General features: G+C 40.9%; 1 protein-coding gene and 1 non-coding gene across 50 annotated transcripts in view; one reads left to right on the top strand and one right to left on the bottom strand.

The window, feature by feature from the left end:
• Positions 1-19,833, bottom strand: part of PPP6R3 (protein phosphatase 6 regulatory subunit 3) — a 106,540-nt gene extending 86,707 nt beyond the window's left edge. For 10 of the 49 annotated variants that reach the window (XR_014792285.1, XR_014792280.1, XM_084857876.1 and 7 more), the window contains exons 1-2: positions 19,616-19,755; positions 8,286-8,436 (exon numbers count right to left, since the gene is read on the bottom strand). Coding sequence is in view for 6 of the 49 variants with exons in the window: in XM_084857555.1 (XP_084713681.1) it covers positions 4,872-4,961 (90 nt within the window). In the remaining 43 variants the exon portion in view is untranslated. Of the gene's footprint in view, positions 1-4,049; positions 4,111-4,522; positions 4,719-4,871; positions 5,047-8,285; positions 8,437-13,142; positions 13,306-13,475; positions 13,579-17,915; positions 17,952-19,615; positions 19,756-19,781 lie in introns of those variants that run through there. The other 39 variants (XR_014792247.1, XM_084857555.1, XM_084857573.1 and 36 more) reach the window with 15 other exon arrangements.
• A 481-nt stretch (positions 19,834-20,314) lies between these two features.
• On the top strand, positions 20,315-20,387 carry TRNAA-AGC (transfer RNA alanine (anticodon AGC)). The gene has a single exon. It is a non-coding gene; the product is annotated as a tRNA-Ala (tRNA).
• Positions 20,388-21,543: the final 1,156 nt, after the last annotated feature.

Raw genomic sequence — 21,543 nt, 5'->3', positions numbered from 1 at the left:
TATTGACTATTCTAAAGCCTTTGACTGTGTGGATCATAACAAATTGTGGCAAGTACTTGGTGGTATGGGGATACCAAGTCCTCTTGTCTGCCTCCTGAGGAATCTGTATAACGACCAAGTAGCAACAGTAAGAACAGACCACAGAACAACGGACTGGTTTAAGATTGGGAAAGGAGTACGGCAGGGTTGTACACTCTCACCCTACCTATTCAACCTGTACGCAGAACACATCATGCGACATGTTGGGCTTGATGAAGCCAAGGCTGGAGTTAAAATCGCTGGAAGAAACATTAACAATCTCCGATATGCAGATACCACTTTGATGGCTGAAAGCGAGGAGGAGCTGAGGAACCTCATGACGAAGGTGAAAGAAGAAAGTGCAAAAGCTGGGTTGCAGTTAAACTTCAAAAAAACCAAGATTATGGCAACCAGCTTGATTGAGAACTGGCAAATAGAGGGAGAAAGCGTGGAGGCAGTGACAGGTTTTGTCTTTCTAGGCGCAAAGATTACTGCAGACGCTGACTACAGCCAGGAAATCAGAAGACGTTTACTTCTTGGGAGAACAGCAATGACAAATCTTGATACAATAGTGAAGAGCAGAGACATCACACTGACAACAAAGGTCCGCATAGTGAAAGCAATGGTCTTCCCCGTAGTAACCTATGGCTGCGAGAGCTGGACCATAAGGAAGGCTGAGCGAAGGTAGACGCTTTTGAACTGTGGTGCTGGGGGAACATTCTGAGAGTGCCTTGGACTGCAAGAAGATCCAACCAGTCCATACTCCAGGAAATAAAGCCAGACTGCTCACTTGAGGGAAGGATATTAAAGGCAAAACTGAAGTACTCTGGCCACATAATGAGAAGAAAGGATACCCTGGAGAAGATGCTGATGCTAGGGAAAGTGGAAGGAAAAAGGAAGAGGGGCCGACCGAGGGCAAGATGGATGGATGATATTCTGGAGGTGACAGACTTGACCTTGGGGGAGCTGGGGGTGGTGACGGCCGACAGGAAGTTCTGGCGTGGGCTGGTCCATGAAGTCACAAAGAGTCGGAAGCGACTGACCGAATAAACAACAACAACAACTCTTTCTTTTCTTTAACCAGTTACCAATCCATAAAAGGACTTTTCTTTTTATCCCATGTCTGCCAAGTTTGCTTAGGAATCTTTAGTGAGCAACTTTGTCAAAAACCCTTTGGAAGTTCAAGTAAACCATGTCTAGCAGGTCATCCATGTCCATATGTTTATTAACACTTTCAAAGAACTCTAAAAGGTTAGTGAGATAGGACTTACCTTTACAGAAGCCATGTTGATTTTTTTCAGCAAGATTAGTCCTTCTATATGCTTGATAAAATTATCTTTAAAAGCCCTTTCCACCAATGTACCCAGAACAGACATTAAGCTAACCAGTCTGCAACTTCCCGGATGTCCCCCGAATCCCCCTTTTAAAAGTTGCCATTACACTGATCATTCTCTAGTCGTCTAGTACAGAGGACAATCTTAGAACATATTACATTTTTTGTTTGAAGATCAGCAATTTCACATTTGAGTTTAATGACTCTGCTGACTTGTCTGTTTTCAATTTCTCAATAAAATCTAGAACTTCATCTGTCATAACCATTTGCCTCCATTTCTCAAACTCCCTTTCTGAAAATACCAATTCAGGCATGGCTATTCATTCTACATATTCTGCAGTGAAGACAGATGCAAAGAATTAAGCTTCTCTGTAAACTCCTTATCGTCCTTTCATACTCCTTTAACTATGGGTTCCCCTTACTCAGAAACAAAGTAAATCTACCCGATCCAACCATTTCTTTCTTTCTCCTGAAATCACTCTAAATCTATACATTCTACCTTTCACATGACGCACCCTCTCTCATTAAAACTCAAAAGGATTCCCTGCTGCATATCATTTCCCTAGTACTGTCCCTGCTCCTTATTTGGTGAACTATAATTCCTGGCATCTTTCTCCATCTCCACTATTAGTAGCAGTTTGCCAGTCCTCAGAGTTGTTATCTGTGCTAGTAAAAGCGCACAAGCCATCCACAAAATAATTCCATGTTTTGAAGTGGTCAAATTTCTGCATGTTTCATAATCTAAAACGCCGTCTTGTTCCATATGGAAAACTCTGGAGTACACAGTACAATTCTATTGCAAGGGGTTGTTTCTTCCTTTCAACTTTGTATCCTGGCGATATCTTCATATCTCCCTTAGCGGAAGGTCATCCTACTTTCAAATCATCTTATAAAAAGCTTTCTGGAAATGACTATCTAATATGTGTTCTTTTATTAGGACACCTTCACCACGTTGAATCTTCTTGCTCAACTCATGGGCAAAGCTTCTGAATGAATGGCTACCTGTGATCTCTACCTTCTTTGCTTCAAAAAGAGCCTTCTTTCTATCATGTCTGCTTGCAGACAAGAGTGAGCTGTTGGTTTTGTGTTGCGATTCACCTTTCTTAAGAATGCATAAATAAAAGGTAGTCTACAGACCAAACATCACTACTCTTCTACCAAGACATTAAAACTCTTCTTCCCAGAACAAGGGAAAAACAATGAACGTACCCCTAAATATTTGCAGGACACTAGTGTTTTACATCTATATGGCATCAGAATCTATAAAGACAATAATCCGTTTACTTGCTGTAGTCCCCTTAACAAAGAGAAGAACATTTAGTGAAAGAACGTCTTCCACTGGATGAACTTCACTATTGTTGCCAGTTAGCCAAACTCCTCATACTAACCAATAATAGACGTTCAACTTAGAGAGAAGCTACCTTGCAAGAAGAGCTGAGATCTCTCTCTGAACTTTGCAAGGCTGCCATATGATCTACTCCACCCATGTACATTAAATGCCCTGAATGTCTAGGCTTTTGCTAATGCCACATTTAGTAGAGCTCTTCTTCTTCTTCTGTCATATTACCAGCATCTGTCTCCAAGCATGGTAGTCTGTCAGTCCCTGATCATTTATGAAGACTTATCAACCACCTTTCAGGACATAAAAGCACTCACATGGTGCTGTACAATTTTCAACCATAACATAATATAGAAAATCCTCATTCATTAAAAATACACCTCTTAACATGAACATTAATGTTCTAGAAGGTTCTAGAGATGTTCTGCGCAGACTAGGAAGCCATCTGTGGGACTCCAGAGACAAATGAAGCTATGCATACTACCTACATAGATTTTCACAAGATGAGTAAATGAGTTTGAGTTCCAGACTGTCTCAGTCGTCATTCAACTCCTGTATGTAATCATGAGAGCTTAATTTTAGAGGTCAGATTATGTTCTTATGCCTTTTTTAAAAGGTGCACATAAATCAACAGCCAATTAGTAAAGTCCCAAGAATGTCAGCTTCTACAGCAAACACACATAAAATGAAACACCTTCGCAATTAAGTTAAAGGTACTTCCAGTGCAGCCTTCAACTCATCATCTTCAGTTACTTCGTAAGTATTTTTACTGCAATAACCATTTTTACACAAGTTGTCCTCATTCCAAAAGTATGCCTGTCCTACAGCTGCTTGCCAGCCCTGGCCACCTTTACTTAAGGGTAGTTGTGTGAAATTTCTAATGCAGCAGCATTGCTGAAACTAAGCAGGATGGGCCTAATCTGTTCCTCACAGATGGGGAACCACATGGAGGCATATGTAGCAGCAGGATATAAACCATTTTCAAAATTCTAAGGGTGCAATCCTATGCATGTTTAGACAGAAAAAGTCCTACAACTCCCAGCGTTCCCCAGCCAACATAGCTGGCTGGTGAATGCTGGGAGTTGTAGGACTTTCTTCTGTCTAAATATGCATAGAATTGCACCCTAAGTGAAGTTATATACAAACACTGAGTAGTTGAAAGCTCTAAGAACTGAATGTTTTGAAGTTATGTGTTCCTTCTACAAACCCCATACAGTTGCAGCAAAAAAACACAATGACCGTATAGAAAATTAAGCACACTGGCTGAAGTCTATCATCGTGCAAAATGCAAGGGGACATTTTTGTATGTAGATATTTATAGTATAATAGGATACATAAGAAAATGTTCTAATTACTTACTTTCTTATTAAAACTTCTGGTGAGCAGAAATGTGTACCCTGAACTAGAAAGTGTTCATCACCTATAATACATAATGTTCAACTTTTTAAAAAGCATTTCATTGGATAAGAGTCACTACATATTGCAGGATGAGTCTCACTCTTGGTTTCTTTATAAAGCTCACAATTTTTACAGTATGGTGTTTGCATTACATTGTCAGTTTTCAAATCCATAGGCCATCATTACGCATTGGTCAGGTACTTGCATTCAGAAAAGTACAGTACCATGTTTGAAAAGGCAATTAAGTTTCCCAAGTGCTTCCCTCTATCCCACCATCTCTTAGTTTTTACAAGGTCACTCAGCTTTTTACTAGAAACATGGGGTGAACACATTTTGGACTTATGTGCACATTTTTCACCCACTGTTCCATCACCATCAAAAACTTAGCAGTAGAGTCTATACTACTTAAACGCCGCTCTCACACTCTTACTTACAGTTAAATTTTTGCTTATATACTTTGTACGACCCAACTGTAGGAGGAAGACTGAAGTAAATAGTGTGGCCTGCCCGTTATAAAACTGGGAACAGGCCACACGATGTCATGTGCGCTGTCACAATTCTTGTCAGCCTTAACCATGGATAAGGTTAGCCAGGGATCCATTCTAATGAGTTTGAAGCTGGTTTCAAATGCTGGTCAAGAAAAAAATCAGGAGTGTGATGGCAGTGTGGTTACAGTCTGCCTCTAATCCCCCCTCATGGTTAAGGAACAGCCTGTGTGTTAGGTCTGCAGTGGCCCACAGTGTTCTCATATCATCAATATGGTATAGGTAGTACTCTACTGACCTGAGCATTAAAAAGACAGAATACCAACCCAACAGTGATGCGGAGTGGAGAAATGTCCCGTGCTTTATTTTTCTGTAGAAAAATTTCCATTTCATAAGTTCATTAGTAACAATGTATGGATGCAATTTGCAAATACAGTATTAGGCAAACTTGGCAGTTTCAAATTTGTAATTAATGTTTTTCAGGTGATGATCCCTAGCATACATATATGTCACTGAAGTACATTTATATCCCAGAGTGAAATGGAACTAATAAATAGTGATAGCGAAGCTGAAGGTGCCCCAACAACTTCAGTGGAAGAGAGTGGAATTTTGTTGAAAGAAATGAGTGGTTGTAAGCTTATCATGCACAGTTCTTTGGGTTGTTCAGACTAATTAGTGTGTCAACAGTTTTCAGGACCTTTGGGTTTTTTCCTTAAATTTAAACAATGTAAGGGAAGAACATGCTATTTTCTTTACATTAAGGGTGCTTTAATTTTTTTCATCAAATATTTCACATCAAATACTTGTGGTGTACTGAGACAAAAATTAACATGGGGTCCTTTTTAAAAGCTCTGTTGTTTACTAAAGTAAAATAAACAGGTTAATTATCTCTCTCTCTAGTGTATCAGAACATTTTCCGATGCAAGCTAAAAAAAATCCTATGCAAATTAACCTAATTTTGCCCTGGACATTTTTCTGGAAAACCACATCACTGCAAACCAAAGACTCTCTTAAACTTGATTATCGCTACTTGCATGGTATTTTAAAATAATTCAGCTTTAATGCAGATCAGGGGTGGGTAACTTGCGGCCTGGCAGATGTTTTGCCTACAACTCCTATTAGCCCTAGCCAGCATAGCCAATAGTGTGGGATGATGGAAGTTATCAGGCAAAACATCTGGGGGGCCACAAGCTGCCCCACTCCAGTGTAGATGGAATATTATGAGGTGTTTCTGAAAACAAACTTGTTGAACTTTATACAAATGAAAGCTTCCCACCTATCAACATATATTATATAAATCAGCAGTAGGCAACCTGGTACCCTCCAGATGTCTTGGACTACAACTCCCATCAGAACCAGCAAGCAATGTTAAGAGATTCTTTTGGACTACAACTCCCACATCTGGAGGGCTCCAGGTGGCCTACCTTGATAAAAACCTGAAGTTATTCAAAACATCTGTCTTTCTTTAAGATGCCAACCTGTTATCATATATTCAGAATTCTGATGACCTTAAGTGCCATTTCCATCTTCATCTGGACTTCCTACTTTTCACACATTTTATATGCATTATTTCATTCAGAAAAATAAAATAGCTCCTCCAGCAATTTTCCTTACATTTCTTACAAGTTACTACATAAAACTTCATTTTATGTACTTTTATGTAGTAGCTAGTACGAAACAATTTATCAGCATGTCACTGCTCTTCAATATCCTAACTGCTGTGATATTTTATCAACAAAGCTATTTTCAGAATCCAATTGCTGTATATCACATTTCCCATCCATGCATAATTGAATCACATGGCTTCTAAATATTTGTAAACTGCACTTTTATGGATTTTCAGAAATTATTTCCTTACTCTTAACATTATATCTTGAGACCTTAAGGTAACAATTTCTTCTCCAGCTACCAACTGTGATCAAGATGTACTCACTGAGTTTCTCCTCTCAGCAACTCTTATGCTTCAGCAAGCTGCACTGTAATTAGTTTTAAAAGCAGTTTGAGAGTTCTGGGCTCTAAGGAAAGGTGACAAAGTCCCTTTTGTGTGCACAATTCTGGCCCAAGTGACAAAGTACTGACTTACAAATGAACAAGTTCAATCACCTTTACTAATTATGTACATTAAAGTTGAGAATATTTATTTGCTACAGGAATCCTTTAAAGTTTTGAACAGAAATGCATGTAGCTTCATTTTAAGTACTCCTACACCTGCCTTTCCTTGACCAATTGACTTTAAATTACCACTTGTCAGTCACCAGTCTTCATTTGTGGGCATGGTGTTCAAGCAGGTGATGGCAGCAGGTCAACTCAGGCATTTCTGGATGGTTATCAGGGCCCATTTCAGTCCATCGTCTGACCTGACGTTCGTACATAAACTGCCTTCACCAATCTTCTGGATAACCTTCACTGGAAGAGTACAACCTCTCCTAGACCGCTCAGCAATTTGATATCACTGACTATGGCAGCCATCCCCAACCTGGTGCCCTTCAGATAAACATCTGGAGGGCACCAGGTTGGGAAAGGCTGGACTAAGGTAGCCTTCTGGAGCACCTATTTGGGAAGGGGGTTGGCAGCACTGCACTCCTGAGGTTCCACTACCTAACTGGCAGATTTCGAAAGGTGGTGCTGGCAGGTTCTGCTGCATTCCATAGGAGAACTCCATAGTTCTGCAAGATATCATTCTCTTTCCCATTCTGTTTAATACACAGGTGGGCAACCCATGACTTTCCCACTTTCCCCCACCATCCAGCTGATCAGCCATACTAGCAGTGTGAGGACAGCAACCCTAGCTACATCGAGTCAGGGGGCAGGGGAGGTTAACACCTCTCCTCCCAAGTGATCCCATCACCAGGTAGATTGCATTCCTTTCAGCCTACCAAACAGCACCATCTCTCACTGCTGGGATGGAGGGGCTTCAACATCTTGTCACTGTAACTATACATTTGATTTATCTAGCTTCCATGGGAACACCCCAGCCTTCTAATGGGAGCAGGATGATGGCAAGTAGCAGACAATGTTTGCATTAAGGAGGCAGTGTTTTATACCAGATAGTTGGCAGATATTTAACACACTAGTGCAAGCAACAGTGCTGTAAACCTCACCTTGTAGCACTGCCACAATATATGAGAATGTAAACAAGTCATATACATGATAGCAATGACTATCACATGCCAACAGACCAGAAAGCCTATCTACAAGTGAAGGAACAGCAGCAACTGGAAGCAAACTTCAACTGAAGGCAAAACTTTTTTCACAAAAAGGAATTAATCCCAGCAATCCTATTCAATCAGATTTAGTATAGTGAACGTGCACATGACTTAATCATGTATTATTTCCCAGCAACGCAATGCTTCAGTTCCTGTTCCAAACAGGGCTTAAATGCCAGATCAGGTTATGCACCACTATTGTAAGCATAAACCAAATTAGTAACTTGCAATGTCAATGCCATATTGATCCCAAAGTGAATTTAAGTCACTATTAGTGCAGATAAACTGCATTGTAACTAAAGGCCTAACAAGAAGAAAGAGACACCAAAAGCCTCATGTACAAGAAGGAAAACCCCTTAAAGAAAAAAGTAAATAAGCAAATATTGAGTAAGGTATATGCTACAGGAGGAATTTCTAAAGGATGATGTGTTTAGTCAATGTTTTCAGAAGCAGGTACTAATGCATAAACCTTCACCTGTAGAAGCAAACTTATTGACATGTCTTACCTGTTAACAGAAAAATTTAAAAAGAAAAAAAAATCCTATTCTTTGCGGCTTCTTGCCCATTACAGGGTATCCTGGCAACAGCAAAATCTTTCAGTCTACAGTATTAGCAGATTAGCAGACTGAATTAGGTTAAGATGAAGCAGATTTCTTCCTACAAGAAAACACAAGACAATTTCATAATGTCAACAAAGGATTTCAGGAGCCACTTCAACTAGATACAGAAATGTACGATGTACTACACTGAGAGCTATTTGGGGTACAAACAAAGAGACAGAACATGAGAGCCCAGTTGGTCAGGATAACTTTTCTTAGGATGCAATCTTACACATGTTTAGACAGAAAAAAGTCCTACAACTTCCAGCTTTCTTCAGCCAGCTAGCTGGGAAATCCTGGGAGTTGTATGACTTTTTTCTGTCTAAACATGCATAGGATCACACCATTAGAATCACAGAATCATAGGATCATAGGGTTGGAAGGGGCCTATAAGACCGTCGAATCCAACCCCCTGCTCAATGCAGGAATCTAAGTCAAAGCATCCCTGACAGATGGCTGTCCAGCTTCATTTTGAATGCCTCCCATGTGGGAGAGCCCACTACCTCCCTTACTACATCATATTTTAAAACAGTGGTAATGTGGTGGCATAATATTTCACAAGAATTGTGCACTTTTTCATAAAAGCACCAAATGTACACTAATATATGATCATTTTCTGATACTGAGACATAATATTGCACATGTGTGCATATGTGCAGCCAATTTGAATTTGGTACACAGTGACTCCTGTGCAACATAAGGTATGAACACAGTTCATAACATCATTAGAAATTCCAAAATAAATTTGATCATATATTGTAGTTTTATGAAGTGTTGATATACTGCGTACGTACAATGCAAACATTTGATAAAATGTATGTACGTTAGCCACATATAATACTGCACAGGTTCCTAGAAATCAAATCAAAATTTGGACATTTGTTAAACAGTACTGCCGCCTACCACTCTGCCCTACACGAGACTCTGGCTTGATTAAAATAGAGGCTAGGGTAAGCCTTGTCTCTATTAACTTCTGGCTCAAATTAAATTATTGCCCGCAAGGATTAACTTCTTTAATTCTTCGGGACAGCTTTCGTTCCTCTTGCAGTCCATCAAAAGATTACATTGTTAGGATTCTCTTCACAGACTCTCCTAACAATGGGATTGGATAAGGCGATGGTAACTACCAAACAGAGTGTTAGATATTGAACGGCAGTGTGATATTAGCAGAGTACCAGACTTTCTGGCACCGGAGGACACCAGATACACTGTAAAAATGGCAGCCTATGTATTGTTTTTGGAGCCTCCTACTCTCCGCAGGGCTTTCTCTTTAGCCAGATGGCAAGTACTCCCCTCAGCAGTTCTGGAGGGGAGATATAGTAAGACTCCAATGGCAGAGAGGATTTGCCCTTGCAGTGCTGGAGCAGTTGAAACAACTGAACATGTTATTTTTTCTTGTTGGTTCTATCAAGAAATTCGTACAAAGTTTATTTCTCCTCTGCTTAGAAGGTTTCCGGGCAGATTTGATGTTGAGATTGCCAGGAAGCTTCTTTTAGGTGCTAATGTGCAGTTAACAGATCCTTGTGCAAGGTTTTTTGTAGCCACTTGTAAGATTCGTGGGGATATTGTATATAATGTTTTAAAATCCTAATAATATTAATTTTAATCTGTAACAGGTAATTTAAAATGTTTTATTGTTCATTTATTGTTTATATTGTTCATTTATCTATCGTTTGGGAATATTTTAATTTATTGTGATTTTTTAGATTGTTTATACATATGAGCTGGTCGTAGACTGTATTAACAAATTTATTAAATGCAGCCACCACTCTTAACGTTATCAAATTCTGTGCTGCAGCATGCAAAAATCACCAAGAACTGACCTCAGAGATTCTGTAACCCTCCTTGGGAGATTGAAATATGATCACAAACTGTATAATATTATCCTATTTCTCTCCCCATTTTCTCTCATCTTATGTTTTTATCTTATGTATTCTATGTGTAATTTTATGTGTTTTATGTGTTTTTATTTGCTATGCTGGTCATTGAACGTAACAATAAATGATTAGATTAAATGATTAGAAAAAGTTAAATTTTGTTTTTACTTTAAAACATCCATACTTATCAACATGCATTCAATATCACTTGCCTGCATATCTGAAAATGATCACCACATAGTAGTCCACAACTGATACAAAGTTGGTGCGTTTCTGAAAAAGTGCATGACTGCCTGACCGGGGGGGGGGGGGGGGGAGTAGATTTCTTAAATTGTGTTCAGAGAAGTTGCTGAGGCCATCTGCAGCGAACATAAGGTTTCTACACCAACCACTGGAATCATACCCAAACACTTCTAGGTCTGAAATGTCATTGTTCTGATTATCATATCTTCTCCAGTAGCTAAAGAAGTATCTTGGAATAGGCATCAAAAGGAAGAGTCTTCTTTCCAAAGGAACTAAATTTTCATAGGGGATTGCCACTTTGCTTTGCTTGCTGTTTTTATTTATTATGTTTAAAATTCTAAAAGAACACTTTCAGAAGAGCAGATATCTATGCTTTTGTACACCATGCAACAGTTAAGGTTGAAGTTATTGAGATATGAACAGTAGCCAGGATCAAAATAACTGGACAATCATTCTACGTATCCAAGGAGACTTGAGAAGTTTCTTGAACAGCAGCTCCCAATGCTGCATAGCAAACCACTTTTGAAAGGCGACTTTGAAAAGTAGTATGTGCTATGGCAAGGGGGTAATCGCCTGCTTTTCAAAGAAAACAGAGCACTGGGTGAGCATAAACACATCTAGAATAGTTATTTCGATCTTGACCATTACAATCATAATCAGAACTGGTATAGTGGTTCATGATTACTGGTTTTGTATTCTTTCAACAATTTACATGGAACTGCATGTTAACTAGGCATATTTTCAAGGTTTCTCTTTAACAAGTGCCTGGTATGGAGACCAATTGTTAATGTTAATAGTTGCAGATCATATGACAATTCTAAAGCTATGCATACACTATAGATATACATAAGATTAAATCCTGTTTGATTTCCAAGAACCCTGAGAACTGCAGTTCTGTAAAGGTACTGATTGCCTTAAAAATGCCTTTACAAAACCGCAGTTCCCAGAATGGTTTGGCTAGTTTACATTTGTAACAGAGATGCTGTTTTTACTGAATGCCCGCTGATAACAATGACCTGCTTCAATTTAAGCAGCAAGTTAGATATTGGAACTGTCATTTTTACCTGGCATAGTTTCAACAATATAAAAATACTGTTGAAGAACTCTTACTAGACCAAGGTGGAATTATTTTAAAATTGGCTTTTTCCCTCATATTTTAAATCAAGCTCATAATAATATCAATAACAATAATATATTTACTTCAAAAACATGGATTCATACTAATTGGTTGCTATAATTATTAAAGATGTGCTATTTAGTGGTAAACTGACCTTTATACTATAACAGAAAAATCTCTGGTCAGACAGCTCATATTTCTTTTGCATTACAAGCTTATCTGGTTAGGTGCAAGGTAGCATTTGTGAAACAAAGGATGTCTTTCCTTCAGCACTCTGTACACATACGGACACAACCAAGCAAGATCACTTACTTGAAGACCAAGAGCCAAAATAGGTGAGACATGACCAGTCTCCCAACAGCTTTTTTTAAAAAACCCAAACACTGTATGTAGATGTGGGGGGCTCCAAATTCAATCAGAGTAGAGGTGGGGGAAGGGATGCTTAAAATTAGTTTGAAATTAGCCAGTAGGTAAAGGGTTAAGCAACTCTCAATCACAGCTCTGATTAGCTGATCTGAACTCCTCACAGCTGCATTTCAGTTTCTAGAAAACCTTCAGGAGTAATCACAAATTTCCTAATGTTGCAAATGGGCCCTTCAGTGCCCTCAACTTTCCAGAACCACAGCCTATGGTTACTGGGTAGAACAGTCTTCTCCTGCTGCATCAAAACTAGACATCCACAGCCTTTGGTTGAAAGTCTTTCAACCAAAGGCTGTGGATGTCTAGTTTTGATGCAGCTATATATTAAAATCAGGATCAAACTATATTAAGGGACATTTTAAATGTTTTGTTTTAATCATTGATTTTACCCAGCCTGACAAAGACACATGGCTTGTAGTAAAAACGGTTGTCACGATACTTCCCAAAAAGAAAGTATTGTTATAAGATTACTATTTCATTGCTCTGAAGGAGTCTGGGGTACGGACAAGAGAAGACTAGGGTGACCAAAATCACTGCTTAAAGTTCCACATGGCAGCCACATCTATTATCAGGAAAATTACAGGTAAAATGGCACAGAATGGCAAGGAAATAACTGCTCTTTAGAGGGAGAGCACCATTTTTGGCAAAGGTGACTCATCACCACCTCAAACTGTAAGGTGGGGCTAGGTGCATGTGTGTCAGGAAATAACAAACATTTTTGGGAACAGAATGTAAGACAGCAGACTAAGAGAACTGTTAGCGAAAACCATCAGGGGATATAGGGGTGCCTCTCTCTGGAGGATCCGCTGCTTGTACATGTTCTTAATCTGTTTGATCCATGTATGCTCAACTTACATATTTGTAAATAAATCCAAATAGCTTTCCCTCCAAAGTAAGCCAAACTTAGGTAGGCGTTGCCCCTGGAAATTTTCACCACTCAAGGAAGTGGGGAGCTTTTAACAGCATCAATGCCCCAACCTCACAAGGATAATTCCTTCACTGAAACTGGTTTCATTAGCAAAAGCATTACTTGTGGTCACCACCAGTCCCAACCTCTATGACATGTGTAAAAAACTCCTGGTGGGGAAAGGGAGGAGGGTTTTTTACCTTACACTGTTCTTCTCTAGGTGCCTCCTGCAACACCCAGTCGAAATGAAACATCTTTTCTTTTTCCCAAGCTCTCCATGAACTGAAAAGAACTAGGGGTTGAAGTGTAGAGAATGGATTGTTTTCTCTGCCTTCACACTGCTTTCCCCTCAAGTCCTCTGCACTTTAACCAAAAGAGCAAGTAAGCCTTTCTCATTTGACAGTGTAAAGAAGTTCTACAAGTTAGAGTGTTATAGCCTACCTGGAAACTAGGGTTCCCCAAGCCCACTCCCTAATGAATAGCAGGTGCCCCTGCCCAACACCCCTAGCGCGCGCACACATGCACATACACACCTTTCCACTGAGCTTTGTCCAGAAGGTGGTTGGAGTATACCTCAGTGCCTCCTTCAGAAGCCCAATACAAGGAAATTATCCCAAGCGGAGGGCTCAGTAGCAACTACAAATAATGGCTAGTTAGTAAACCAAGGTGTTTGGACTGCTGCTAGGAACTATGAAACCAAGTCTAGAAAAGAACATTCAATCTAAATAAAAGCAGTAACTCAAAACTTTTAAAACAAGAAGTCTTGTGGCACCTTAACACTGACAGATTTGTCATGGCTGTTAAGTCTTTAAGGTGCCACAAACATCCTCTTACTTCAGTCCTTGTCTCTTTCAACCACAATTCCCCATTATATCCAAGATGGGCAACTTTGATTAAGGGTGCATGGTGGCTGGGGAATGCTGGGAGTTGTAGGACTTTTTCTGTCTAAACATGCATAGGATTGCGCCCTTAATGTCAGTTTACTAACAAAGATCAAACAGTGGTTTAAAAACCTGATTAGTAAACAGACATTAAATTACAGTTCCCTGTTTCAGATGTAACAAGGAAATGTGGTCGAAAAACCAGGATTGGAGTGCTAAAGCTAGCGCACAAGGAGACTTCCTAAACCATGGTTGGGCAGAAGACAGATCCCACCCTACCAGTAGATCTTTCAGTGATTTGCAGTATTAATATTAATTTATTAATTTAAATTACTGATATCCAAAGCTGTTTACATAAAAATACATACAATATAATGTAAAAATTGATATAAAATAATACATTTAAAGCATTACAACAGCAGCAGAACAGAGCAGTGCAGTGCAATTACACATCAGGGAAGCCTGAGTAAACAGATATGTCTTCAAGAGGGTCTAAAGCTTGCCAGTTTCCACCTCTTGGACCACATGTGGAAGAGTGTTCCAGAGGGTGGGTGTCACCATCAAGGCCTGCTTACAGTACATGAGCAAAAGTTTTCCAATTACTTAACAATAGCAGTAAAATTACTTTTTCCACCTAAATTATGGTGCTGAAATGTGGCAAGCAAAAAGTAATGAGGAACAGAGTTGTGTGAAAGGACTACAAGGTCAGCCAACTTCCAGTATTCAAAACAAATTCCTAGGTTGCAACCTGTACTTAAGTTCCAAGAGGATGTCTTTTCCTCCTGGCTCTGGCTGGTGAATCTTGGGGTTCTAGTGAAAAACAAATTAGATCCAACAAGCCTGAAGTCCGCCTACCCCTGTCCTAAACCATGGTTTGGATCATTATAAGCCAAAAGGCCCCGTTTCATTACAACAGACTAAACACAGCTACCTTCTGATTATTATTTGTAAGTACAGGAAGTTCCTGTTTTCTATGCTCAAGTAATTTTAAACACTATGGAAAAACTACAGGTTAGCAGGCATTTTTCAGCAGCTCAAAGTAAACCTGAACCAAACAAAAAAACAGCACACATTGGAGACCAGAGAGCCCATCAGCTTAGCTAAAATGGAATCTATCGAATTTTCTCCAGTCATGTATGTATATTCTTCCTTCCATGGAACTCAAGGAACCACTGACCTGCTTTACACATAATGCCAATTCATGGGTTGTTTAACCCATGAATTGGCAGGACTGTGCTGGAGCAAGCATGTTGGCTCCCACATGCTCGCCACTTCTGTTTTCATCCACTTTCATAAGCAAGCTAGGAACGACCTGCTGCACTCATTACATAGACTGAGATACTCTGATAATTCAACAATATCTGTCTGCAAAGCCTGATCAGCCTACTTTAGAACTGTCACTAGAACACATAGATTAGAAATCTTTTGGATCTATTTCAGACGTACTAGTTTGCTACTGACACATATGAAGGCAGTGGAACCATGAGGATCTGAAGTTTGCTAAATAATCAGAGCCTACCCTTAACGTCAGGGGTGAGCAACTTCTGGCCCTCCAGATGTTCTGGCCTACACCTCCCATCATCCCTCACCACTGGCTATGCTAGCCGAGGCTGATGGGAGCTGTAAGCCCAAAGATCTGGAGGGTCACAAGTTGCCCAACGCTGCTTAGGCATATACTATCGCAGGTTTTCCTGCTATATTATTTGTTCAACTCTTAATGTAACCTCATTAAATAAGTATAAAAATAGGAAAGGAACATAGCATTTTCAATAACAGTCTTAGTCAAACAATGGCAAACTTCTACCCAACTCTTCATTCAAGCAAGCCTGCTAGTACTTAGGCCACAGAATTCTGTGCTCTCAACTAACATGAATAAATGCAAATGTATTTAAGACACACACAGTTGTCTTTTATTCAAGGATTAATCCAGAACAACCAGCTATTCCAAGTTCCATACAGAAGCAATTCTAGCTCACAATGGGGTGGATCCAGCAAAAGCCTCCCACTAAGGTTCTCCCCGGGGCCGAACTGGGAAGGAGGCAATCTTTGCCAATTCCCCCCTCTTCCTGCAGTACCCCAAAAACCTGCACCAGAAAGTTGGGGGATGTTCCGAGGGATGTTCTGGAACAGTGGAGGAAGTAGTGTTTGGGGCTGCAGAGGGAGGGAGGAAATGACAAATAATGCCATCCGCCCGCTTCTGCTGGCAAGAGAATTCTGAGCAGATATATGCTATGGAAACGTTACCACCAGCAGGAAAGAAGCTGGATCCAATCCATTATTCTCAGTGGAGATCGCTCCTACTAGTTGTATGTATGTATGTATGTATTACATTTATATCCCATCTTTTTTCCTCTTGCAAGGAACCCAAAGCAGCTTACATGATCCTTCTCTCCATTTTATCCTCACAACAGCCCTGTGAGGTAGGTTAGGCCACCCAATGAGCTTCATGGCTGCATGGGGACTAGAACCCAGATTTACCGAGTCAATTCTACCCACCACACCGACTCTCCAAAAATGTATATTATGGTTGTATTTATGTAAACCAAGCTATCTTTTGCATGTATAAAATATGAATTTTGTCCTTGTGATGGTCATTCACTAAACAAATCAATCTGAACATACAAAATCATGAACGTAGATAATTCCACATCACCTTTTACCAACCTTTAATACCACTGTGTTTTTTTTAAACACAAAATCCAGGCTTGTTAGATCCAATATGCACCCTCCTTAGATCCAGTGTTTCTAACCCTTAATCTCAAATTGGAACTCAATGATGAGGCCAGAACCTGGAATTTTTACAGCAGATGAAGGACAAAACTAAATGAGAGGTTCAGTATCTTGGATCAAACCTCCCATCTCCTTAAGTCTCTTAAAAGCAACCACAGTTCCCCCCAAATTGGATGAAGACCATGGCATGAAGGGCTGAAGTCTTTCCCCCATGCCCTTTTGTGAATGCAAGTCACTCATTCTTTAATTTGTCCCACTAAAACATATGGGTACCTGTTCATTTTCACTGGCTGTTCAAATAGCGTGTGTGGATGGAGGGTTATACCAAGAAAAAAGCACAGGATAATGGTTCAAAAAACATTCCCTCAAGCACTGTGGTCCTAATCCAATTCAGGGAGCCATGGCCACTTTTAAGAAAAATTTAGAGACACAAAAGATATGATCATGGATTCCTAATGTCTGTTTTGCTTTGGCCCTAACATACTCCTAGATTACAGGAATATATCATCGTGAGTATTCAAAATAATTTACACATAGCACTGTACAGCCTACATGTAATCGATGTCAATTGATTTCTAATCAACATTAGTTGATTTCAGTGGGCTCAGGCACACCATAACTCTACATAGGACTGGGCAGCCTAAAGCATTTTGGAACTCAACTTTTAGAATGCTTTTAGTGTCATATGTGAAAAAATGTTTTACTTCTCCCACTTCTGCCATAAGAGCATAAAACCTTTATTGGCTAGAATGTGCATTAAACTTTTAAATGGCTCCTACTTTTTATCTCAGATTAACAGCATTCACAAAAACAGTCGAAGAGCCTGGCTAAGCAATCCTTTACTGACCTACTCAGAAGTAAGTTCCATTGAGTTTGATGGAGATTTCTGCCAGGTAAATAGGCTTAGAATTGCAGCCTTAATTTCAAGTGGAAAAAAAATGCCTGCAGCCCATGTCACCTATGCCACACCAGAATTGGTCTTGCCATTGGGCACTGGGTCTTTCCCACTCTACAAAAGTCTTGACCATAAAAACAATTCCATCAATAGGTAGGTCAAAATCTATTTAGAATATTTTTATCCGGCCCTTCAATCAAATTCTCAGAGCAGCTTACAAAAATCACCCCGCTGGAAAAACATTATAGTAATCTACTCTAACTCTTTGAAAATTAAGAAATTTTTACAGGTGATGTGATGAATTATTCTTAGTCTGAAGTTTATCACTTGCAAATGTTAATTTCACTTTGAGATTTATTTGAAAAGCAAGTGAGACAGATTAGTTGTGGCGTAGTGTGGTAAAGTATAAGGTTTAAAATGTATTATGTACATTCTAGCCAATGTAGATTGTTTTTCATTCTACTTACAGAATTGAGAGGTGCAAGAACCACTGGAGGTACCATCTGCAAAAACAGAATTTAAACATTCAAATCTAGAAGACTAGTGCATCACAAATCAAGAAAACTACACAATGCCTGAGATGTAGGCGAAAGGATCAATGGTTTTAAAATCCAGATGATTCAAACTACACCACGTGATTCAACAGAAAACGTGAAAAGCAATCAGTTACCAGCCTATATCCTTCCTGACCCTAATCTGGCCAGGTACATATAGAGAATGAGGTAATATTAAAGCCTGGGAGAAATTATGCAGGATAGCTATCAAACTGATGGCCACCATACTAGTAAGCATGGGGTTCCTGTCCTTGACAACACTTCCAAAAATAATTAATGGAATTGATGGTATCATAATTCAACCTAAACAGATTCCAAACACTACTATCACAACCACTGCACCATGATCATGACACAAGTTGTTTAAAATGAAACTTTCCTAGCACAGAGAAATTTTCCAACAGCTATTACAATAAAGTGTAAATTTAAAAACCTCCACCTTCTCAATCTGAAGATGTGTTACATATGTGTTATTTCAAGGGCTTTTTTAAACCAGCATTTCAAATACTGAGTGAACTAATACGTCTACCCAAGTTTACCCAGGAAGTCAAGGGACAGTGGAGGGGGGGGGGGGGAGAACAGCAAGAAACCTTATTTTAAGTCCCGCCAAAACACTGCCTAAGGAAGGACACTGACATCGTGATTTCTCTATTAACAGTCATAGAATAGCTCGAGCCTGATACACTAGCAGTGCAACCCTATGCACGTGTGCTCAGAAGTAAGTCCCACTGAGTTCAATGGGGCTTACTCCTTGGAGAGTGGGTAAAGACTGCAGCCTTAGCCAGTTCTCACCACCTACTTTCACATGTCCTGGTTTCAGACATCTCACTTCTACTACCCCTAAGCAAAGCTTAACTTCACATCTCGACTCAGGCAAGGAAGCAAGTCCAAAGGTTATGTTTGACGATTAGAGAAACTAAAAGGAGTCATGCTACTACTTTTTATAAAAAATGTAGTTTTCAACTGGCGCCCAGTAGGAAAGACAGAGAATATAAATGGCACTCCCTGCATTCCCGCCGCCCAGAAGACAGACCACACGAGTTCTCACACCAGCAAGTGCCCCTTGAAGCCGGTAAGGGCGAAAGAATGAGTGCGTGTGAATGCATATATACGTGTTCCCGCTCCCTCCTCGGAGGAGACGCGCATCCCCTCTCTGGTGGGGGAAAGGTCATTAACTCAAACCCTGCCGTCGGGGGAAGAAAAGGCATCGAGTACCTTCGCTTCCCACCCCATCATCCCACGGTAGAGAAGGGGGTCAGGCCGCTGCGACACAGAAGGGGGGGAGGGGGCGGCCACATCTCAGGAAGCAAAACAAACCGGGCAACTAGGCCGCTGCTCTCGGAGTGGGGGGGAGCGGGGGGGAGGAAGAAGGCCTGATTCCACTCGCCCTCGACTCAAGACACGGGAACGAGGGATGGTGAAGGGGCGAGTGAGAGAGAAAGAACTACCTCAGCCCAAGCGATTCCTCCCCTCCCCGTCGCCCACCCGACGCGATTTCTCGGAGGAACGACCACCCCCCGCTTCCTTTCTTCACTCTCCGCGAGCCATATGAAGATGGTACCAACTCGACTCAAGCCGCTAAGGGAAAGCAGACCCACTCACGCAGCCCCTACCTCAGAGAGTATGTCTCCCCCCACCCCTGGCGGACCCCCCGCTCAGGCGGGAAAACTGCTGCTGGCCACCATCACCGACTCTTCAAGATGGCGGACATAGCTCCTCCGAACCCTCCTCTATCCCCGTCCCCCCCATTCCTGCCAATCAACCCTCTACGGATCGCACCTTTCCTCATCCATCTCCTCTTCCATTGGACAATGGTAAAAGCCTCTATTTTCTACTGGTTCCACTGTGTCGTCGATCACAAGACAAGCACTTTCCCATTGGACAATTGAGGGATAAGGGCCGGGGTCACGGCTTCATTTAACCCAATCAGCGTGTTCGGAGGGGCGGCTTCGGCTCCCCACCTCCACGCCTTAGCAACAACCTTACGTCACTTTGAAAGGCATTCATGTTGTCCAACTGAAACCTTCAGTTCCGTTTAAAAATAAACCAGTAGTGTCCAATCACTTACCGTAGGACTCAGACCAATGAGAATTAACGGAGGCAGAGCTAAAGACGGCGCTCCCCGCACACTAATGACTATGGGCGAACAAGTTTTCCTACTGGGCAGCGTAAGAGCCCGCCCCGTCATTCAATTGAAGGAATCGAACTGCCTGGCAACAACGACTTCCATAATAGATGGGGGAGGGGATTAAGAGGAACGTGGCTGAGAAGGAGAGCTATTTGTAGACCTATCGAAAAGCGGCTTTCGGGTAGGGGAATTAGCTCAAATGGTAGAGCGCTCGCTTAGCATGCGAGAGGTAGCGGGATCGATGCCCGCATTCTCCAGTTTTGGCTTGTCCTGGTTTGGTTTGAAATTCTGTTCAAAAAATGTCCGGAGGAGTAACCATGTCATTCTGTTGCACTCACTACTAAAGACTGACAAATTTATTCTGGCCTGAAGAAATTATTTAGTCTTTAAGGTGGCACATGTCTCTTTGTGTGTAAATTCTATTCTGTAGTAACCTTTTGATAAATGCAGAAAAAGCTTAAATTTGCATTTATATTCCATCTCACCAGCATTATGTAACAGGCCCGCAACATCTTCTTCCCCTGGCTTTACGCTTTAAAAAGGCTTTGAACTTTTTTTGAAAGGAACAGCCCCATAAATAAATATAGCTTTACTCCTTAGAATGTGCATGCCAACGTTTAAAAACCTTGCGCGATCGCGGCGTTTCTTGGGGGGAGGAGAGAGGAAGGGAAAGAAAATTGTGGTCAAAGAGTTGCTGAAAACAGGATGGAAACTTCATGCATCTTTCTTGAAAACCCCATAATGGATCTAGGCAGCTCACATTTAAAAAATGTTAATGCACAAATATATAGGACAGTGGAGTTGGGAAGCATGGCTCAGGAGTTGCTGTGGTCCAATGCCGGTGAATTTCAGTCCCTCTGAAATCAACAGCTAAAATTGATGGATAAAACCTGGGAATAAAATTCAGTACTAGCCTGGTTGTTGTTGTTGTTGTTGTTCAGTCGTTCAGTCGTGTCCGACTCTTCGTGACCCCATGGACCATAGCACGCCAGGCCTTCCTGTCCTGCCCACTCTCCCAGAGTGTGCTCAGGTTCATATTCATTGCATCGGTGATGCTATCTAGCCATCTCATCCTCTGCCATCCCCTTCTCCTTTTGCCTTCAGTCTTTCCCAGCATCAGGGTCTTTTCCAGAGAGTTTTCTCTTCGCATCAGGTGGCCAAAATATTTGAGCTTCAGCTTCAGTATCTGTCCTTCCAATGAGCACTCAGGGTTGATTTCCTTTAGGATGGACTGATTTGACCTCCTTGCAGTCCAGGGGACTCGTAAGAGTCTTCTCCAGCACCACAGTTCGAAAGCATCAATTCTTCGGCGCTCAGCCTTCCTTATAGTCCAGCTCTCACAGCCATACATTACTACTGGGAAAACCATAGCTTTGATTAGATGGACCTTTGTTGGCAAGGTGATGTCTCTGC

The sequence above is a fragment of the Heloderma suspectum genome, chromosome 1, assembly GCF_057233095.1.
Source record: "Heloderma suspectum isolate Gila_16-S chromosome 1, 16-S_ref, whole genome shotgun sequence".
In the NCBI taxonomy this organism is placed as follows: Eukaryota; Metazoa; Chordata; class Lepidosauria; order Squamata; family Helodermatidae; genus Heloderma; species Heloderma suspectum.
Note: the sequence above shows the minus strand (reverse complement) of the source record. Positions and strands in the feature narration are given on the sequence as shown.